Raw genomic sequence first — 23,572 nt, 5'->3', positions numbered from 1 at the left:
TTTTCACAACCCTGTTATCTTTCTAATCTTCGTAATGGTGGCTCCAGTTTTGTTCCTAATACTATTTATCTGTCTCTTCTCTTTTTCTCAGTTGATCTGACTGGAGTTTTGTTTAATTTTATTAGTTATTTCAAAGTACCAATTATTAGCTTAGTTGATCAAACCATGTGTTTTATCTTTGTTTTCAGTTTCATTAAATCCTGTTCATGTCTTTATTATTTTCTTCTTTCTACTTTCTTTGGGTCTCTTCTGTGTTTCTTTCCCTAACTTTTAATTTCTTTTCTAATACAAGCATTTGAAGTTATACATATTCCTAGTTCTTTATTTTATGTGTAATACAAAAATTGGCAGTCATTATTTTCAAGGTGGAGAAAAGAATCTTATTCTGACTTCAGAATTGCTATTGTCGATTATGACTAAATTCATAATGCTCACCATGTCAAACCATATGATTTTGATGTATACATTGGAGAATCATACTTACCAATGTTGTTTTAATGTCATCGTGTTTCATATAGGAGTCACCTTTATTTGATCTTATTAAACAAGCAAAGGACCGAGAAGGACCAGCTGATCACCTTGAACCTGCTTGTACTCTCAACCTTCCTCTCCAGAATAATCACACTGCAGCAGATATGTAAGTAGAATATCTGTTGTGTCAATCCATTCAACTTGCAAATAGATTCTGAGCATAGTGTGATGCAAGATGTTATACAAAAGCTGTAGGGAATAGAACTTTGAATAAGACATTTTTCCTGCTTTCAGGGATCAGGAGTATAAGATACATGACCCAAATAAAGTTCATATACAGTGGTACAGAGTGCTACTGAAATCACTCAGGTTTGGTGTAGTTAGGACACCTTTCATGCAGAGATGGCAATTTAGATAGTCCTCAAAGGTAGAGCAGGATTTCAACATGGAAACTGGAGAGGAGGGAAGAGACCGAAATAGCATGAACCCCAAAGTATAGCAGCCAGGAAAGCAGGAAACATTTTTCAGGGAGTACAGCTCAGTGCATCTGGAGTGAAGCATAGGATGGGGCAAAGGGAGTGGTGTGGGATCTGAGACTAAAACAGTTGATTAGTGCATGATGGTGTGATGGAAGAAGAAGGAGATAACTAACATTTATTGAGGGTTCACTGTGTGCTGGACAGTGACCTAACAGCCCTGTAAGATAATAGACACAGCTGTCAGCCTCCGTTATCTATGAAGAAGGAATTAGAAATCAAACTCAAGCAATCTGACCCCAAAGCCCATGCTCTTAAGCAGTCTAGCTGCATTGCCTTTCATAGAAATGTGCCTAATGTTATGTTCCTGTTCAGTTCTGTATAGGAATTGACATTACAGGGTTCTGTGATTAGTGCAGGGACTGTTTTCCAGAGATGTCATTTCCATGCTAATTTGTACCAAAGTATTTCTGGCATATGGAGCTTCTGCCTTCATGTATTAATTTGTTTGCTAGGTAATACATAAATATAAATAAGTCAAGCCTTATCTTTTTCTTTAATTCAATAAGCAGTTGTCCGTTAGGTGCCAGGAAGTGTTCTAGGCACTGGGAATACAAAGGCGAATAAGATGGACTAGGTCCTTCCCCTCATAGAGCTTACGCTCTGGAGGAAGGAAATAAACAGTGAACAAGTAAACTAATACATAAGGTTATTTTAGAATATAATAAGTTCTGTAATAGAAAGAAAGAGAAAGATGTGAAAGAGAGAAGCTAAGAGAGTGTTAGAATGTTGAGGGAAGCTTTCTCTGATGAAGTGCTGTTTGACCTGAGACTTCAAGAACAAGTGGGTGCTGGCCAGGCAAAATCTGTATGATGTGCATTACAGGCACAGCAAACAGTATTAAGTGCAGTGGCCTTGGGTGGTCAAACTTAGCTGGTCTGAGGAACAGAAATAAACCCCGAAGCAAACAAGAGGAAAATGGTACAAGATGGGGCTGGAGAGGCAAACTGGAGCTAGACCTTGTAGGTTCTCATAGGCCGAAGGGAGGAGTTTGGGTTTTAGAAGGGCAGTGGGAAAGCATTAAGGTTTTAAGCAGGGGTGCAGCTTGCTATAATGGGTATTGTTAAAGGGTCAGTTTCTGACTGCTACTTGAAGTACAGATGGGTTTGGAGGAGGGAAAGGAACAGGGCAAGGAAGAAAGTAGAAAGACCAGTTTGGAGAAAATTTCACTAGTTCAAGTGAGAGATGTAAACGACTTGGTCTAAGATATGTCAGTAGAGATACAAAGAAATGGAAAGATCTGGGGTGTATTTTAGAGGAAGATTTAATAGAACTTTCTTTTGCATTGGGTTTGAAGATTGGGAAAAGGGAAAAATTAAAAATACCTCCTAAGTTTTTAACTTAAACTGGATGTAATGTGGAGCCATTTCTTGACATGGGAAGAATGGGAAAGAAATCAAGAGCTCCACTTTGGCCTTCTTAAGTCTGAGATTCAAGTAGCGAAGTCCAGGAGGTAATGTGGTCACGTAGAATTCAAGGGGGACTAACTTCTACCCAAGTTAAGTCAGTCTACAATATTGTTAGTTAGTGAATTGAAGGGAAATTCAAGGGTGATAATAGACTAGACCCTGGTACTTATAAAGCTATGATGGTGATTCCCTTTTCCTAGTGTACTAGTAAATATATTGCATGTACTAGAAACATCCATAGTAAGGTACAAATCCTACTTCCTGCTCAGAATGATTTCTCAGCTACTAAAACAAAATTAGAAAGTTATGCTTTGGTGTTTACTCCCTAGTACTTGCTCTTCATAGTAGATTCTGGGATATTTTTAAAAGACTGTAAACCTTTTACTAATAGTGACCTTAATAAAAAGTGTTCTTGAAAAAAAAAAAAGAAAGTAGACCTGGATTATCCTCTAAAATAAAGGGCAACACAGAGCAGTAGAAGGTCAGAAATTGAGAAATAATTTTACTAATATCTCTGCCTTGATTTATGCCTGACATATTTTTAGTATACAGGTATAAATCTGCTTTGATAATGTTACCTGAAATATTAATTCATATAATTGTGTACTATATAATTTAGGAGGGAGTGTGTATGTGTAACTTAAGTGCTATGTATATGAACCATAGTTATCAATGAAATGTTTTTAGGAGAGAATCAGAGAAATTGATATTTTGATATCAGTGGCTTGTTCTTTTAAGCTGGAGGAAGGACTGAACCAGAATTCTGGAACCAGAAATTCTGAACCAGAATTTTATGAACTCAGTCCCACTTTAATTATTAGAATTGAACATATAAACATATGCAGCTATTTTTTAAATAACGCAGTAATTCCCAAGAAAAGCCATTTATTGAAATAGAGTTAGAAATGATAAGGACAAGCTTAGTTTCCTATTAATCTCTCTTTTCCAACTTGTATTTAAAGAGGGATTTGGTGTAGAACAGTAGATGAAATAGACAAGATGTGTTTGGATGCATGTGTACAGCCATGAGTGTGTGTGTGTGTGAGCGAGAGAGAGAGAGAGAGAGATTCTTAGCAAACTTCAAATGAAGTCTTTTCCTTTGAATATTATCTAGGTATCTTTCTCCTGTAAGATCCCCAAAGAAAAAAGGGTCAACTACACGTGTAAATTCTACTGCAAATTCAGAGGCACAAGCAACCTCAGCCTTCCAGACTCAGAAGCCATTGAAATCTACCTCCCTTTCACTCTTTTACAAAAAAGGTTAGTAGATGATCACTCTCAAGAGCATGGACTCTGAAACGAGGCTGACTGGATTCAAATCATGGCTCTTCTGCTTAACTAGGCGTGAATTTGGGCAAGTCGCTTTAATATCATATGACCCAGCAATCCCACTACTGGGCATATATCCTGAGAAAACCATAATTCAAAAGGACATATGTACCCCAATGTTCATTGCAGCACTATTTACATTAGCCAGGTCATGGAAGCAACCTAAATGTCCAACGACAGATGAATGGATAAAGAAGATGTGGTACATATATACAATGGAATATTACTTAGCCATGAAAAGGAATGAAATTGGGTCATTTGTAGAGATGTGGATGGACCTAGAGTCTGTCATACAGAGTGAAGTAAGCCAGAAAGAGAAAAACAGATATCGTATATTAACGCATATATGTAGAATCTATAAAAATGGTACAGATGAACCTATTTGCAGGATAGGAATAGAGGTGTAGACATAGAGAACAGACATGTGGACATGGTGGGGAAGGGAAGGGTGGGATGAATTGGGAGATTAGGATCGACATATATACACTACAATGCGTAAAATAGATAGCTAGCGGGAACATGCTATAAAGCACAGGAAGCTCAGCTCGGTGCTCTATGATGACCTAGATGGGTGGGATGGGGGTGGGGTGGGAGGGAGGTCCAAGAGGGAGGGGATATAGGTATAAATATAGCTGATTCACTTCATTGTACAGCAGAAACTAACATAACTTTGTAAAGCAATTATACTCCAATTTTTTTAAAAAAGGGAAAAAACCTTTAATATCTCTATGCCTGTTTTCTCATCTGTAAGATGGAAATAATAATAATCTACCTTGTATGGGTTTTGAGATATTAAATGAATTAATACATAAAACGCTTCCAACAGTGCCTAGCACATAGTAAGCACTCAGAAAGTGTTATTTGTTGTTATTGTCGCTGCTACTGTTATGCTTTCAAATTTATGCCTGCAAATATTTGCTCTTAACGTTACTTTTGCTGTTCAGGTGTGTGAGTTGAGATTATACAATGTGTTGTGGCCTAGTGCAGGTGCATTTCCTGGTAACCAGGTTGTATAGCATTCTCTGATTGTGTGTGTATGTGGTGGGATGGGGAGGTCATTTGGGTGTCTGTGCATGTGTATATACATGCAAGTGCACACCCACTTGGAGCTCTTTGAAGGAAAGTAAAAGGCCACATTCCTCTGTGATAAATCATTTTTCTGATTTTTATTCAAGTCAGAGATATACTGAACTTTATAGGCATGTTATAAGCCCTTACGTTAAGAGCGTTGGTTCCAAAGTGTGGTCCCCAACCAGCAGAATCCACCTCACCTGCTAAGCTGTAGAAATGAGAATTTTTGTTTGAGCCCTGCCCCTAGAACTACTCAGTCAGAAGCTCTAGGATGAGGCAAAAAAAAAAAAAAAAAATCATTGTTTTTACAAGCCCTCAATGCAAGTCTGATATAAGCCAAAGTTGAGGACCACTGGGATAAATTATTAACTAAAAATTTCCGATTACCTTATGCAAGTCTTTGAAAAGTAAATTTAAACCAAGGGTCATTATGTTTAAAGTAGATGGAGGAAAATTCAGTTTTGTGGATTACTTTTCTCCAACCTGTGTTCCACTAGCATTTTTTAATAAACTCTCTAAATTTAATATCACAGTCATATTACCACTTAGGTAATCTACAAGTCTAGCATTTTTATAGAGAAATACACTATTTGTTTTTTGTTTTTAGGATTGGAAAAATTGAGGGACTTTGGAAATTCCATTATTTTAAAAAATAATTACCCTCTTGAATATTGATAGTGAGAATTTTCAACATCTGTGATGAGAGATTACCAGTGGAACTGAAACAAACTCTATTTGGATTGTCTAATTTCACAAGATTGTAGGATCTTTCTTCCTCCGCCTCAACTTTATTTTATTTTATTTATTTAATTTATTTTTGGCTGTGTTGGGTGTTGGTTGCGGCACGCGGGATCTTCGTTGAGGCATACGGGATCTTTCATTGTGGCGCACGGGCGTCTCTCTAGTTGTGGCGTGCAGGTTTTCTCTCTCTAGTTGTGGTGTGCAGGCTCTAGGGCGCGTGGGCTCTGTAGTTGTGGCGTGTGGGTTCCAGAGTGCGTGAGCTCTGTAGTTTGCGGCACGGAGGCTCTGTAGTTGAGGCGCAGGAGCTCAGTAGCGCACGGGCTTAGTTGCCCTGCTGCATGTGGGGTCTTAGTTCCCTAACCAGGGATCGAACCCGCGTCCCCTGCATTGGAAGGCGGATTCTTTACCACTGGACCACCAGGGAAGTCCCTCTACCTCAATTTTATGCTGTAATAATTTAGCAAAAGAATTTTTTTTGCTGAATATACTTTCAGCAAAGTATTATTTTGCCTTCTAGTATCTAGGACAGTGCTAAGGCTACAAATCATTTATTCATAAGGAAAACAGTGGTAGAGATGAAGTTAATGTTAAAATGCTGTTTAACAGCATTTGGTTATAGCAATGTAATGTTTTGAAAAAATCCACTTGTGATACAAAATTAAGAGTAAATGTGGGGCTTCCCTGGTGGCGCAGTGGTTGAGAGTCCGCCTGCCGATGCAGGGGACACGGGTTCGTGCCCCGGTCCAGGAAGATCCCGCATGCCGCGGAGCGGCTAGGCCCATGAGCCATGGCCGCTGAGCCTGCGCGTCCGGAGCCTGTGCTCCGCAGCAGGAGAGGCCACAACAGTGAGAGGCCCGTGTACCGCCAAAAAAAAAAAAAAAAAAGAGTAAATGTGATTAATTCCCCTTATTTTTCCAGTGTATCGACTAGCATATCTTCGACTAAATACCCTGTGTGCACGCCTTCTGTCTGACCACCCAGAACTAGAACATATCATCTGGACCCTTTTCCAACACACACTGCAAAATGAGTATGAACTCATGAGAGACAGGCATTTGGACCAGGTAAGAAAATTATGCACTTTTCCTACTCGACTCACTTGTTAGCTGTGTACTGATTTCTTAAGAAAAGGTTAGATTCAAATGAGAAGCTGCATCGGTTTAGTAGACTTAATATATATTTGCTTGTTGGCTACCCTTTATATTTTTGCTATATTTCTTACAAATGAGAGCTTTAGAGCTTGAGAATATTTCAATAACTTTATTTATTTAATGGCATGAAAGATCTCACTGCAAAGCTCACTGAAGAAACTTTATCATAGGCTTTTTCTATGTTGTGGTAAGCTAGAATTCATTTAGTGTGGAAAAAGCATGAGACTTAAGAATAGTTGATCTAGGACTTCCCTGGTCCAGTGCTTAAGACTCTGTGCTTCCACTGCAGGCTGCAGGGGGCATGGGTTTGATCCCTTTTTGGGGAACTAAGAACCCCCGGGGATCTTAGTTGATCTAAAAAAGATCTAAAAAAGAATAGTTGATCTAAAACAGTGTCAAATGAATAAATGAATGAGTTAATTTACAAAGACCATCTCTCATATCTTCCTCTTTCTTCTCTGTTTATGGAATAATATTTTTGTAACAGTTTTATTGAGATGTAATTCATATACCATGCTAATTACCCATTTAAAATGTACAGTTCAGTAGTTTTTAGTATATTAACAGAGTTGTGCAACAATCACCAAAATCAGTTTTAAAATATTTTCATCATGTCAAAAAGAAACCCTGTACCTGTAGCATACACGCCTCTATTCTCCTACCCCCTCTAACCACAGGCAACACGCTAATCTACTTTCTGTCTTTATAGACTTGCCTCTTCTGGACATTTCATATAAATGGAATCATATAATGTTATCTTTTGTGTCTGGATTCCTTCCCTTACTATGTTTTTATTATTCATCTGTGTTATAGCTTGTATCAGTACTTCATTCCTTTTTATTGCCAAATAATATTCCATTGTATGGCTATACCACATCATGTTTATTTATTCATCAGTTGATGTACATTTGGTTTCCACTTTTTGGCTATTATGAATAATGTTAATGAAAATTCATGTGCAAGTTTTTGGGTGGACGTATGTTTTCATTTCTCTAGGATATTTACCTAGGAGTGGAATTGCTGGGTCATATGGTAACTCTTTGTATTGCCTTTTGAGGAATGGCCAGATTGTTTACTAGCATGGCTACCCATTTTACATTCCTGTCAGCAGTGTATGGGGTTCCAGTTTCTTCACATCTACACCAACTTCTTATTTGCCTTTTGGATTATAGCCATCTTAGTGGATATGAAGTGATATCTCTTTGTGGTTTTGATTTGCACTTTCCTGATGGCTAATGATATTGAGAATCTTTTTGTGTCCTTATTGACCATTTGTATATCTTCTTTGGAGAAATAGTTATTCAGATACTTTACCTGTTTGTTCATTGGGTTGTCTTTTTATTGTTGAGCCGAAAGGGTTTTTTATATATTCTACATGCAAGTTCTTTATCATGCAAATCCTTATATGATTTGCAAATATTTTCTCTCATTCTCTGAGTTGTCATTTCACTTTCTTTTTTTTTTTTTTTTCATTTCACTTTCTTGATTGTGTCCTTTGAAGCTTTTGGTGCTTTAGTGCTTCAAAAGCTCAGATTTTCTTTTTCTTCTTGAGTCAGTTTTGGTAGTTCGTGTCTTTCCTTAAATTTTTCCGTTTCATCTTAGATATCTATTTGGTTGATATGCAGCTGTTCATAATGTTCCCTTTTAACCTTTTTATTTTGGTAAGGTTGGTAGTATTGTTCCCAGTAAGAATGATATTTTGAGCAAAAGATGAATTATTGTATAAAGGTATAACCTACAAATATGTATATTTTACAAGAGCATATTTGAACTCTAAATTCTAGTATGTTGGATTTTTTTTTTAGGTAGGCACTTATTGCCTTATGGGTCTACTGCTTTTCTATAATATAGAAAGATAGACAGTAGTGCTAAGGATTTCTAAAGAGATTAGGTATCTGGAATCAAGAAGATTTTGTGAGAGGTATCTTAGGTAAAGTATTGAAATAGGAGAACAGTGTGAATTAGCAAAGAGGATACTTGGATGGCATTCTAAACGGGAGAAATAGTAGTATTGGGGCTGTTTAAGATGCTAAACAAGGGATGTTGAGTAGGTATTCTTGGCGGTAGATGGGAGCAAGAATGTTGCAGAAGATATCAGTTCTTAGGTAGTAAAATTCAGACAAATTAAGAAAGTTCGATGTTTCAAAGTCACAGAAAATCACTTCAAATTTTATTTTTATGTTTAAAATACCCTTCTCTTTAAATGTAATATGTGTATAGAGTAATCCATATATCATAAGGATACATCTTAATGTAAATTCATCAACTGAACTCATCTATGAAAGCAAATCAAGAAACAGAACGTTGTCAACAGAAGACTGTCTCCTGTCCGCTTCCAGTTACTGCATCCCCCTTAACACCACCACTGAGTATAGTCAATATTATTTTATCTAATAGTTTGAACCCTTTTCACACCTGGCTTTTTTTTTTAAGTGTTAGTTAAACAGTTAATTGATTCCAGTTTCAACTTTTCTCTTCTGAGAAACATTTAAGGAACAGGAGCCAAAGTTAGGGTTATTTACAAACCAGATGATCAGTCCTGAATAATTGAGAGTTGGCTATTTGCATTCTGTCCTTTAAATACTTTACATGTACATTCAAACTGAGCTCAGGATGGGAAAAGATAATTCTGTAGGAAATTAAATTTCCATTTTTTGAAACTAAAAGAAAGATAACAGTGTTTTTTAGAGTACAACCATGCAACAAAATCCTGACTATTTTTATATCACATTTATTTACTAGATTATGATGTGTTCCATGTATGGCATATGCAAAGTGAAGAATATAGACCTTAAATTCAAAATCATTGTAACAGCATACAAAGATCTTCCTCATGCTGTTCAGGAGGTAGGTAATTTTCCATGGTAAGAATTTTCCAGATATATACATATCTGTAATATGGATAGCTTCAGTCATTAATTATATCATATGTTCTGACTGTATTATATAAATTTACATATCAACTTTTTACTTTCATATTATTGGTTAATTATTTGTAACTAAAATGTAATTGGGAAGTTAACACACTTTAGTATTCAAATTCATACTATAAAGTAAATAAAGAATACTATATCCCTGACAATAAGCAGGATATTTGTAATAAACTTTTACACAAATATATAAAAAACGTATATATCTATGACATTTCACTGCTAGTAGAGCAGCTATAATCCAAGCCTAAGATGGCTTTTTCAGATTGTTTTTGCCTGTAAAATATGCGTTTTTACTGTAAATAGTATTATGAACTATTAAAATAGAAAATCTAGGCTTCCCTGGTGGCACAGTGGTTAAGAATCCGCCTGCCAATGCAGGGGACACGGGTTTGAGCCCTGTTCCGTGAAGTTCGTACATGCCACGGAGCAACTAAGCCCGTGCACAACTACTGAGCCTGTGCTCTAGAGCCCGTGAGCCACAACTACTGAGCCCGTATGTTACAACTACTGAAGCCCACGCACCTAGAGCCCGTGCTCCGCAGCAAGGGAAGCCACCACTCACCACAGCTAAAGAAAGCCCGTAGGCAGCAACAAAGACCCAATGCAGCCAAAAATTAATTAATTAATTAAAAAAAAAGAAAGTCTAAGGAGTTAAATACCCAAATTCATTTAACAAGTGTTTTTGCTCTTCTTCCTCAGACATTCAAACGTGTTTTGATCAGAGAAGAGGAGTATGATTCTATTATCGTATTCTATAATTCAGTCTTCATGCAGAGACTGAAAACAAATATTTTGCAGTATGCTTCCACCAGGGTATGTTAAAAAGCATCCTTTGTTTGGGAAAATCTAATTATAAAGCAGTGGATCTCACTAAAACGTTAAGTAATCTACTTTTTTTGTTTTTCCTCTAGCCCCCTACCTTGTCACCAATTCCTCACATTCCTCGAAGCCCTTACAAGTTTTCTAGCTCACCTTTGCGGGTTCCTGGGGGGAACATCTACATATCACCCCTGAAGAATCCCTATAAAATTTCAGAAGGTCTGCCTATGCCAACAAAAATGACTCCAAGATCAAGGTTTGTGTTTTCTTTTTAGGGAAGTGGTAAAGAATAAGAGGGACTTATTTTGATCCAAGCTTAAGAACACAAAGCTTTCTTCATTTAAAATAAGCTAGATTTGAGACCCTAATTTCCTCATTTATATTAAGTGATGTGATAAGAATTGGGGGTCCGGGGGTAGGTAATCTGTTTACTTAGATGGGTTTGCACATTTAGTCATCAGCTTTCCTGGCTGCTGGGGTCTGTTCTTTTGTAAACAGTCTGAGCACCAGTTTGATGATAAGTTTCAAAGTCACTCCCATGTTTTTGTAAGTAGCCAGTCTGCTAAACAAAGTAGATTACTTTTGGTTAAGAATTTTTATTGTGGAGTTTACTGAATGTCCTGTGAACTCTTTCTGTGGATGTGTTCATCTTGCTTATAAAAATGTAGATGACTGATTAAATGTAGGTGACTGTAAATTAAGTCTTTAGAAGTCCATCCCTAATTCTGCCTGTGGCCTCTTTGTATTAACTTGGGCAGGTCTCAGGGTGCTGTGGCTCAGGTAAATGATGAGTGTGAAACTGTTTTAAATTCTCAGATGAAAGGTTCTGTGCAGCTACAAATCAGTATATTATCTTCCACATCCAACAGCAAGTGCTCTCTGGCTTTTGAAGTACTTCAGTTGACTCATTATGTGTTATCAAGGGCTATTTAAAACTGACTTTATTTGGATAAAGTGGAGGCAGATTTGCTTGTAAAGTCTCAGAAAACGTTAGCCCATATAGTTGTACTTAATGGGTAAGAAAAACAAGAAGGGGATATATTAACCCTATAGAAAAAATTCGTGTGGTGTGTTTAATTATATAAATAATGCACACTCGTAAAAATTTCAAACTCTACAGTAAAAGAAAAAGTAGAAAATAATTGGCAAATGATATAAATGCTCCCATGTGCCCCTGTATCGTCTTCTGTTTATTTGGTGTTCTTATAGTTGAGTATCTGTGTACTGATATCTACAAATTACATTATAAGCTGCTGAGATGCCACACCATGTCTAATTTGTACACATGAAAACGTGTACTTAGCTAAATTTTTAATGGTGATAATTAACCCATGTTATGCTGATAATGATGGCTTTTTTGCTGATCTTAGTTAAATCACTTCCAGGTTGGAGTCCTTTAGCAAAAAAGTCACATTCTGAAAATCCTGATAAATCATTGATCAAGTATTAAGAGAGCATCTTAACACTCTACATATTCAGCATATTTAGTTAAATCAAATATATCAATATATAGAATGATGGCCACTTATCAAAGAATAGGAGGACAATAAAATCCATATATTTATTGATTCCATGTACATATGATCAAATCTTTGTTGTGTCAGGCTAATGCTGTTCTTCACCTTTATTATCAGGAGTGTAAATTATATGGTTCAAGCAAGGACAAACTAATAAGAGATTTCTGATTCTAGGATATGTGTTAAATAGCCTTTACTATATATAGTAAATATATTTACTATACTATATATAGTTCCTAATTAGAATTCTGATTATCACATATAAGTTTTTGCCAAATGTAACTTGAATTTTTAATGAGAAAAGGTGAAAGAAATTTTAATTGTTAGTCATTGATTTATGAAGAATTAAGTATGGATAAACTTAAAATTTTCTTTTACCCTTTTTAAATGTGAACAGTGGCAGAATATGTTCTTGCAGACATGCAGGTCTTGCTTTAAAAAATCTAAGGAACCAGTTCAGTGTGTGACTAGACTAGCAGTACCAGAATAAGTCTCTAATGCGTATAATTTGTTAGTGGTTCCAGGGGTAGAGGAAACCTTTGATTTGGCATTCCTGATAGTTCAGAATGACGTGTGTATGTTCACCTCTGCACAGTTGGATATGATTTGCATTTTACTAATTTGTATTTTATATTAACTTGACAGGATCTTAGTATCAATTGGTGAATCATTTGGGGTGAGTACTTTTCCTGTGAAATACAATAGTATGCACTATAACTATAAAAGAAATCGAGAATTTCTATAATTGAATTTACAAATGCTATTATTCAAGCACCTCATTCAGGCATATTGCGTAGAATTTAGAAGACATCAGATTTATTTTCAAATCAGATTTAATTTTAAATCATATTCATAATTGGTGCATTTCAAAGTTGTTTTCTAAACATTTCTTTGAGATTATATATGTGTGTGTATACGTTCATGTCTATACATACAAATATATGCATTATATAATCTCAAAGGAATGTTTTAAAAAACAGCTTTGAAATTCACTAATTTGAAATAAGATACTCCAAAATGTAATCACTGTGTCCAGATGTCACCAGCCAGTCCTTACCCACTGGTCTCCTTCTATACATATACACACTTTTGCTTTTCTTCCTCTCCAAATTCTAGGATATTCTTTCCCTGTTAAATTGATAAGGAATTGGTTACATGCCCCAGTGTAAGTGACAGAGTCTGTGGTGGTCTTTGTTCCAGAGGAGTGCAGGGCAAAGCTTAGCTTTGAAATGGTTATTCTAGTCTGGGAACCCATTACTCTAGCTGGCCTTGCATTACCATCACTAATTCAGCAGTCCTGTATTCAGTATGCATTACTATTAATGTTTCATACTACCCACCCCTCTGCCTATATTTGTTATTTATTGCTGCGTAACAAATCACCCCCAAACTTAGTAACTTAAACCTTTTTTCATCTCAGTTTCTGTGGGTCAGTACGCAGGCATGGCTTAGGATCCAGGGTCTCTCCAGACAAGGCTGCAGTCAGTGTGTCACCTGGAGCTGCACTTATCTCCAGGCTCACCTGGAGGACGACCTCTCAGAGACTCATTCATATGGCTGTTGGCTGATCCTCGATGGCTACTGGTCCAAGCCATCAGTTCCTTGACACGTGGGCTTCTCCGTAGGGTGACAGGCTACTCACAACATAGCAGCTTGCTTCTCCCAGAGCAAGGACTCCAAGAGAGGGAGGCAGGGAACGAGGGAGATAAACAAGCGAAATGGAAGTCACTCTTGTTGTAATCTTGTAAGTGACTTTCCATCACTTTTGCCACATTATTTTGTCAGGAGCAAGACACCACCAGGTCCAACCCACACTCAAGGAGATGAGGATTAGTGAGAGCCATTCTAGCATCTGCCTGCTGCACTGCCCCAAATGAAATAACTAGAGAACCATAAATGTTTGTATACTAAAAGACCAAATGTTAAAATGTTTGTTACAAATAGTAAATGCTGTGACGTTTAGCTCAATATAGGCTGCAGCTGTCAGGCTTCACAAAGGGGATATGGACCACATAAATAGGATTGGATCTGGATAAGTATAGAGTAGTGGTCTTCAAACTTTTTTGCTTGCCATAGCCTCTAAAAGAATTGAGAAAATGTTATATGTACTTCCATATTTTAAAGCTGATAACTGAAAATCTTATAAATTTAATAGGTGCCCAGAATTTTGTTTCTATCATATTGTACATGTGCTCTAAATATATTTTCCATCAAAATCTGGTTTTGCATTTAATTTTTTTGAAACTTAGTTCATTTAATTTTTGGAAAATAAAGCATAATTAGCAAAGCTAATCCTTACTATCAAATCAGTCAAATCACATTTAATTTCTATCAGAAAGTCTGACTTCATTCTTGAGTTCAAATAAATGTGTTAATACACATCACTGAGATTATCACCTCACTATGGTTCTGAAATAGATAGACAAGACATAGAGTTTTTCCATTTGTTTGTCCTTTGGATCAAATAAGGTATTGTGCCCCCTTTGGTATTTCTTACCAAAGCTTTCTTTGCTGTGAAAGGATTCTCCCTCAGGAGATAAATATCTCAGATCATCTCTAGTAATACTTGGATGGACTCAAATGCTTAAGTTTTTTGGATATTTAATATTTTATTTTAAAACTTTTAGAGTTAGGATATCAACAAATACTGATATCCTAACATTACATCAATAATGGCTTCAAATATATAGTATGATTTGTCAACATGATACCCATAAAGTGAGCCCAAAATTATTATTCACTAAACATCGCTTATTAAATTCCTGTGACATTCTTTCTGGTTATGCTGTGCTCTAAAAAGAAAAAAAAAAAAATCTGTCAAAAATAAGGTTCCAGGAAGCTGTTCCAACTTTGCATGCTTCTGAGAAGTAGCCCTAGTTTTGTGTGTGAGTAGGTTCTGAAAACGAGGAACTAGGACTTTTGGAGTAGCCATCAGAGTTGTTGGGAAGACATAGGAGGGTTTGAAAATAGCAGGTATTTAATTGGGGCAGAGTTAGGTGCAGTTAATCTGATTTTAACATTTTTCACATCTCTTATTTGGTCCATAAAGGCAGAAAATTAAAATGCAGATATTACCTCTGCCTGATTTTTGACCCACCTCAAACCTGCAATTATAGGGGTTGCTAAGCAAAGTGGTGGCATTTAATGATTTAAAATAAAGAATTCCATAATTTGCAGACTTCTGAGAAGTTCCAGAAAATAAATCAAATGGTGTGTAACAGCGACCGTGTGCTCAAAAGAAGTGCTGAAGGAAGCAACCCTCCTAAACCACTGAAAAAACTGCGCTTTGACATTGAAGGATCGGATGAAGCAGATGGAAGGTAGGAGCCGTTTTTCAGGAGCTGAGCTGGTCATCGGGAGAACCCAGAGCGCCAGCCCTACTCCCGACTTACACCAGTCCTTCTCATGCCAGTTTTATTTGGAAATTATGAGGATTGCTCAAAATAGTAGGTGTGACTGCACCCCAAAGTTAAAAGCACCATGTAAATCCACTGAAATTAATTGAAAATATCAGATGTTAAAAATCTGGTCATTTTTTTACAAAGCTATTGATAAAATTTTGTTAGTTTTGATTAACATTAGATTTTTAAATGCTTACTCTTGAAAAATGCTACTGTGTTTCATAAGAACCACTGGAAAAATATCTAGGATCATAAATTTGTAACATTTATATTTTAGATGTTCGATTTATAAACATTTGAAATTAAAAGCTACTCACTAAAATAAGAGCATAAAAAGTCATTGAAAACATAGTTATTGGAAATCTGAGGTTTTCATTTGTACATATACATATGAAATATTTTGCATTTTTTAAATCTGCAGTAAACATCTCCCAGGGGAGTCCAAATTTCAACAGAAACTGGCAGAAATGAGTAAGTACTTATCATTAAACCTTATGTAAATGAACAGTCATTTACATTGCAGAAAGCCTTTTCACATTATAAAAGAATAAATTTATAGAATCTCTTCAATTAGTGACTTGCTTCTGCGTTCAAGATATAATTCGCTCAAGCATGTGTTGTTTACTAGCCTGTATGGGTTAGATGTGTGATGCAAAGTGAAGGTCGTCTTCATCCTTCCTAAAATCTGTGCGGGAAGACCAAGAAGTGAAACCAAATCTTCAACACGAATGGCTGTGGTTAGAAAATATTTTAGGATAGCAGAACTGTAATGAGGTACCTTTATTTAAGAGTATTGGATGTAGGCAAGAATGTTATAAACTTAGCATATATAAACATCATCACCCTTATTTAAAGAATAATCTTTTATTCTGCTATTACTGAACTTCCCTAATTTGCAAGTTTTAGAACTTATTTTAAACAAAAGTTTTTCATTACTGGAAATCAGAATTTTGATAAAGAACACAAGAGCATTTTCCAAGTTATACAGAGTGACTTAAGTTTGGAATGTTAAGGCAAATGGACTTCTCTCCTAAGCTACTCTGACACTATGAAAGATTAACCCAAGTACAGTAGATGGGAAGCACATTAAGAAAAAGATCCGTGTGCACTGACTGCTACTGCGATGTCTTAGAGAGGTAGCCGTGAGGGTGAGTGTGACATTTCCTGATAATCTGGTGCCAGACCCATTAACAGGAAGCAGAGCTGGGTCTTGGAAAGAAGACAAATATTTAGGAGATAATAAGAATTAAAACTGTCATTCCTAGGTCATAGGACATATCAGTAAGAACAGTACCAATTAAAATGTGACTTTTTAAAAAGGGGCTTTCTCTCAATATGTCTCTGTAGATACTAACTTTGAAATATAAAGTGTTTTTAAAAATACTTTTGATTTTTTAAACCATATTTCTATGTGTATTATTTTGAAGAGTACTGTTGAAACTAAATTAAATTTTGTGGTTATAAATGGATCTCTTTTTGGATTTTACATCAACTAATATACTCCTGTTTTAACTTTTAAGTAGTTGTAGCTTTTCCCCCCAGTGCATGAAAATAGACATGAAGCTTATAACCAAAATCAGACCTTAAAAACATGTGGAAGCATTTTGGAACCCACAAATATGCATTTTAAAAGGAGCAGAAAGCTGTAAAAACGTGTATATTTTCTTATAGAAGAGCTCAGTTGCTGTAGTCAGTACATTTCGCAGTGACACACTTAGCTATGACCAGGAATTTGCCGGGCTGAAGTTCAGGGCCTTTGTGCAGCTGAAAATTGAGGAGAGGTAGCAGGAGTTTTAACCCATGAGGATAAGGAATTCTCCAGGTTGCTCTTCAGCTTTCCTCAAAAAACCTGTATTCAGAAGAAGATCATTACACAGTGCTAGATTGCTCAGAGTGGAAGGGCCAGAAGGGGAGACTGAGTCACTCCTTTCTTTACCAAGCGTGAGTGTTTTGTGCTTCTTCATGAAGAGCCTTTGCCCACCTCTAAAATCAAGTTAAGATTTTTTAAATTATTTAAGAGAAGCATTCTGTTTTTGTGTTGTAATTAATAATGTATTTTTAAATGTCCATGTCCAAATTAAATGAGCTGTGAGCTGATGTGTTTGCAGTACTTGCAGCGTGTCTCCAAACACAAGGGAATTCCTGGCTTCATGAAGAATAACACTCACTTCAGCAGACCAGCCCAGAATTCTGTTTTGCTCAGGTGCCAAACTTAACCATATCATCTCTAGAACAGTGGCCTACAAAGTTGGGCACACTTGGGTGTGTGTAAGACCACCTTTTGGGGGTACATAAAGAGACTATTAGAATATTTGTCTTTATCTCATCTAGTTTAATGTTTGGGGTGTGTGTGTCTTATAATTTAGACACATATGCATACATACATACATACATACATTTAGTGGTACTGCTTGGAAAAAAATTTGCTGATGGGGATGTATGATTTAAAAAACGAAACCACTGCTTTTGCGAGGCCCTGGGCTCCATCAGTTTGGCGTAAGCATAACATATATGGCAGCCCTTTACCAGTTTACCCAGCACCGTCAGTGCTGTTAACATTTCTTCATCCTTGTTTTAGCATCTACTCGAACACGAATGCAAAAGCAGAAAATGAATGATAGCACGGATACCTCAAACAGGGAAGAAAAGTGAGGACCTCACGACCTTGGTGGGCACCCTGTACATCTCCGGCTTCATTGTCTCCCACAGATCTGACTGTAGAACTCTCCCAGGTTCTGTTTACGGCCACATTTGATACATACCTTCAGCTCTTTTTGTGGATAGCACAGTTGAATATTTGTGCAGGGGATTCCTAAGCCACTTGCAACATTGTAGTCACTAGAACATGCATTGTTATTGTTCAAGATTGAAAATCCTGTGCCAGTCCTCCCATTTAAAAAGCTTTAGCAGATGTTTCCATTTCCAAAATACAGTAAGTCCCCTACATACGAACCTTCAAGATACGAACTTTCAAAGATGTGAACAATTGAATCCAGCAAGGAACCAGAACCCGTGCCATTAATGTCAGGCGTGAGTGAGATTGCAGCTTGCCTTCCGTCTCCTATTGCTGACGATCCTTCAGCTCTACCATCTCCCACCTCCTTTCTCTCTTCCAGTCAGTAACTCTTCTTGCCTCTTCAGGCGATGCCAGCCCCTGTGTGCCAGCTGTTGTACTGTCCTACTGTACTTTTCAAGGTACTGTACTGTCAGATTAAAAACGTTTTCTTTATCTTTTGTGTTCGTTGGTTTTTTATGTATTATCTGTGTGAAAAGTATTATCGAGCTATTGCAGTACAGTCCTACATGGCCGACTGTGTTAGCTGGGTGCCTAGGCTAACCCCGCTGGGCTGACACACAAAGTGGTCTTATGCAGCGCGCTCTGGATGGCGCTCGTTCGTATGCAGGGGTTTTACTTATAATTGCTCTGCCCTACAAATGGTGGCAGGATCCCCTGGGAGTGAGAGTCCTCGCAGCCTGTGCCTATCTGAGTACTCTGTCTTCTCCTGTGGCATGTATGTGATGTTTGCTCTTATTTTTATTAATTTATATTTATTTTTTTTAACTTAACACGAACACCCTTAGAAAATGCGCCTTGTCTTCCAAATGCAATTTGGCTGACTGCCCCCATTCGCCCAAATGATCCTGAGCTCTTGTGCTAAAACATGTATTAGAAACTAGGGAAAAATTACTAATTTTTACACATTAGATTTTAGTTTACTCATGGAAACTAAATGGATGTACTGTGTGTTTGTTTTATAAATATTAGTTTTTAAATACAAACAGAAAGCAAAGTATAAACATATGAGATACTGTCATACTACTGATACAGATTTCATACCTCAGGACTTGTAAAAATTTATTCTTTTCTTCCTCCAACTCATATTTTAAAGTAAAGAGTTATTAATAGTACTCTTGGTTTTTATACCATTCAGATCACTGAATTCATGAAGTACCCATCTAGTGCTTGGAAAATAAAGTGTTCAGCTAGAGCTTTGCTGCAGAGGACCCTAATACAGTATATCCCAAGTGCACTTTCTAACGTTTCTGGGTCCCGAAGCATCAAGATACAAAATAATTTTACTCCACAAACAGACTGTTAACTATAGGAGCCTTAATTTTTTTCTTAGAGAGTTATATAATTACATCTCAGCAATTACTCTGCCCTCCTGAATGCGGGAAGAGGGTGTGTTTGTTCTGGAATGGTACATGTCTTCCATGTATCTTTTGAACTAGCAGTTGTCCTTTTTTTTTTCTTAATTCAGCATGGTCTAACACTGGCATTTTCAAAGCCGCATCATTTCTCATCCAAAATGCAGGTAACAAGAGGTCTTTGGGTTAGGCATTAATGTTTCTCTCTGATTTTGTGCAAAAGCTTCAATTTAAAACAGCTGCATTAGAAAAGAGGCGCTCCCCCCTCCAACACCTAAAGGTGTATTTAAATATCTTGTGTGATTAACTTATTTAGAGATGGTATAATTTAAAATAGGTGGTATTTAAGGTAGCATCTACTAGCTTTTAGGAAAATTACTTTGTCTAAACTCAGAGTTCTTTTTAAAAAGAAACCTGGTCTTATTTGTTAGAAAACAAAACTTTATTTTGTGCTCAGTTAAGTTGCAAACTTATTTTTTTGACAGTTATCTTGATAGCAAAGGCACTAGAAAGCTTTATCTCATTTCCTCATTCATTTTTGCATGAATATCAAACAAATCAGTTAGTTTTTAGGTCAAGGGCTTACCACATTTCTGAGTCTTTTGCTAGTAAGTTCATGTTAGAATTAGTGTCAGAACTTAAGGAACTTCAGAGATCATGTATTGAGATTTCTTAAATAAGGCTTCAGATATTGCTTTATTGCTTTTTGTATTGGTTAAAACTGTACATTTAAAATCGCTGTTACTATTTTCTACGATTAACAATAGTTTGTCTATTTTTAAATAAATTAGTTGTTAAGAGTCTTAACGGTCTGATGTGGTCTTTGTATTAAGTGCACTAACGTTCTCTTCGGTATCTAAATTCTCTCCTAGTATCTCATCCGTTCTTAGCCTTTAAGAATGGGCTTTATATGCTGATGAATCCCAGATTTATTTCTCCAGCCTGACCTCTTCATGGAGGTCAGAGCTCTCACAGCCAACAGAACCGCTGATTCCTACCCCTCCTCCCCACCCAGCTTCTCAAAATGTAAACCAAAATCAAACAAAAACACCCTTTTCTACCCTAGTCTTTTCCCATGTTATTAAACACTTACTTGCTCAAGATAAAATCCTGAGTCTTCTATTAGCTGTTGTCTGGACCACTGTTAAAGACTTCTAACTGGTCTCCACTTCCCTCTCTTTCCTCGTTACCTTTCTACTCCTTAAAGACCCCTTTAAAATATAAATTGATTCACTTTGCTCCTCTCCTTGAAGTATTCAGACTCCTGATCGCGGCCTGGGAAGCGGCCCCTGCCTTCTTCTCCGTCCTGTTCTCGGGCTACTTCCTCCCTGCTCACTGTGCTTTACCCCCACTGGCCGTCTTCTCTTATGACGCCAAGCCCATCCCTACCTCAGGCTTTTACATTTGCTGTTCCTTCTGTCCAGCGTGCTCCTCCCCCAGGATTTTGCTTAGCTGGTTTCCTCTTGTCTTTCAGGGCTCAGCTCAGAGGCCTTCCTTGACACCCAAGCTAAAATCCTTCCTCTGTACTGTGCCACTCTCCTTCAAAAGTGTAACAGCATTCATCACCGTCAGAAACTGCCTTACTTGGGTTGCCTATTGCCTGTTTACCCACCCCGGCATCAACCTGGCTGGCCTTACCTACTACTATAGTTGTAGCATCTAGAAGAAGCCCGTATGTAGGGGGGAAAAAAGGTATGTTTTCTGTATGTTTTCCAAGTATGTAGAAACGATATTCTCTTTCTCTTTGAAAATGCCATGTATTGAGTACCTACTGTATTTCAGGCACATTCTAAAATGTGATACAACAACAAGTAAATAAAATTAAGATTCCCCCTCTCTGTGGAACTTACATTCTAATTCTAGTTTCGGGAAAAGAGAGCAAACGAATAAATAAACGAGGAACATAGTATATGTGATTGTAATAAGTTCTGTGGAGAAAGACGTGCCGGGGGGAGAGCAGGGAGTACCGGTAGGGAGAGGAGTTTTAACACTTAAAGGACAGTGGTCAGGGCAAGACTTGCCGAGGTGCTATTTGAGCCAAGTGTTGCAGAGGGTGAGGGAGTGAGCCAGGCACCAGAGGGGGTAGAACAGAACACAGAGAGGAAAAAGCCAGTGCTCAGAGGTGGCTGTGCATCGGGTGTGTCTGAGGAAACGTAAGATGTCCTAGTGAGATGGAGAGTTTTAAGAGGAGGAGTTGGGGCAGGGGGGCAAGTATCTCTCTTCATCTAACACAGAGTTTATAAAGGCCTTTCCTTCCAAGCACCCTTCACATATATGCATGTCTGCAGTCCTCTATCTGCAGTTCCGAAATCCAAAAAGCTTTCAAAACCAAGTGGTTCTGTGTTTGGTGCCGAAAGTCACATGGCATCAAAAACATCTAACCTGGCATAGGGCATCAAAAGCATATCTAAACTGGCATAGAGCTTTTGAGAGGCTTTATCCCACTTGTGGGAAGAGTCTTGTTTCACCATTAATGCATTGATTTGGGGGAGCTAACCTAGGCCCTGCTTAGGTAGATGTATATATATATATGTACATATATTATAATATTATATATATATATTATTATATATTATATATGTGTTATTATCACGTACATATATTATGTAATATATGTACCATATGATCATACTAAACTCCAAAAAAAAATGAAGAAACCCGTCTGGTACCAAGGGATAATCTTGAGTTGAAGTAATATGATTTCTCAAAAACAGGTGGACAGTAAACGTCCCTCCTTCTGGAACAGCAGCATGTTTGTCCCTGAAGGAAGAAAGGCAAATAAGGAAGTTCCAGCAGGAAAAGCAGCAGGTATACCTCAGTACTGGGACTGTATTTACGCTGGATGCGGATCTTCCATGAAATGCAGTCTCTTAGGTCAGGGAAAAATCAAGCAGCCTTTATAACATTAAAAATTTTTAGTCTGGATGATGGAAAACTGATCACTTCTGGAGATTAATTTAGTATTCCAGTAATTAAAGGTCTTTATAATGAAAGGGACAAGTTCAAATTCAGTATTTACTTTATTCATTACAGTTTTCTGGTACAAATGGTGGGCGGCGGGGAGTATCAGTTCTATTACCGTCCGGATGATTTCCTAGAAACTTGCCCGTAGAAGCATATTTTTGTTCCTCATTTTTGGGCCAGACAGCGTACATGGCATTGGCAAGGATTTATTCGGTAGAATTTTCCTTTGGACTAAATAAATGTTTTACAGGACAACCTGAAACCTTGCCTCTAGACATAGCAAATTTCCACAAGTATGGGGTCTTAAATAGAAATATAGTAACACTGTATAATGTCTGAAAGGAATTAAAACAACTCTATTAATAAGAAGCTGGAATAGTCATCTATTCTTAGAAATACTTTTTTGTGTCCATTATCTTGGAACTATACTTACAGTCTAGTATTGACGTATGATGACAATTTACTGTGAAAATTAAATTTATTCCACAGACCAATATCAGTTACTTTCTAAACAAAATGTTATGATTTTAACTGAATTTAGTGAGAGAAAGTCATGATGGTTTATGTTTTTATGCTTTGGCAAAGACTGAATTAAAAATGACAGTACGGTATGGTTTTTCCTCTCTCTTTACAGTTCTCCCAACCTGTTTGTTGTGGTAATAGCACAGGGAGGACTCATAAGATAGATAAGACTATGTAGTTTGTAATTGCCTCTTTTTCATCATCACTGGTCAAGAATTCTGTGTCTAACACTCACCAGGTTATGGTCTAGAATGACTGGCAGTTTCTTCAGGTCTCAGATGAAAACATTTAACCCTTTTTAAAAAGCACTGAATGGTATCTTCACAAACCACTCTCAGCAGATGAGGATGCTACTTTATTCCTGTAAAACCTAAACCTCTCTGTGTAAGTCTGGGTGAAATTATATTGGAAGCACTAAAACATTGAATTTCTTGTGTGAGCAGAGAGGAAACAAAACTTAAGGATGGAAAATGTAAGATGAACTTAACGGATCCACTGACTTCTGATGTAGTGTCATTATGAAAATGGACCTTCCCTCCCACATATCCCTGACTAAACT

The 23,572-nt window shown here is 37.1% G+C and overlaps 1 protein-coding gene across 3 annotated transcripts in view; it reads left to right on the top strand.

Moving 5' to 3' along the window:
* RB1 (RB transcriptional corepressor 1) overlaps positions 1 to 21,177 on the top strand; it is a gene marked incomplete at its 3' end in the record, with an annotated part of 133,762 nt that extends 112,585 nt beyond the window's left edge. The window contains exons 18-27 of one of the 3 annotated variants that reach the window (XM_082859168.1): positions 519 to 637; positions 3,531 to 3,676; positions 6,476 to 6,621; positions 9,451 to 9,555; positions 10,341 to 10,454; positions 10,553 to 10,716; positions 12,623 to 12,653; positions 15,155 to 15,297; positions 15,800 to 15,849; positions 21,002 to 21,177. In XM_082859168.1, the coding sequence (XP_082715294.1) occupies positions 519 to 637; positions 3,531 to 3,676; positions 6,476 to 6,621; positions 9,451 to 9,555; positions 10,341 to 10,454; positions 10,553 to 10,716; positions 12,623 to 12,653; positions 15,155 to 15,297; positions 15,800 to 15,849; positions 21,002 to 21,177 (1,194 nt within the window). Of the gene's footprint in view, positions 1 to 518; positions 638 to 3,530; positions 3,677 to 6,475; positions 6,622 to 9,450; positions 9,556 to 10,340; positions 10,455 to 10,552; positions 10,717 to 12,622; positions 12,654 to 15,154; positions 15,298 to 15,799; positions 15,850 to 17,925; positions 18,525 to 21,001 lie in introns of those variants that run through there. The other 2 variants (XM_082859169.1, XM_082859170.1) reach the window with 2 other exon arrangements.
* Between the last annotated feature and the right edge of the window lie 2,395 nt (positions 21,178 to 23,572).

The sequence above is a fragment of the Leucopleurus acutus genome (genome assembly GCF_964270905.1).
Source record: "Leucopleurus acutus genome assembly, chromosome: 18".
Classification (NCBI taxonomy): Eukaryota; Metazoa; Chordata; class Mammalia; order Artiodactyla; family Delphinidae; genus Leucopleurus; species Leucopleurus acutus.
This window is presented reverse-complemented; position numbering and strand designations above follow the sequence as displayed.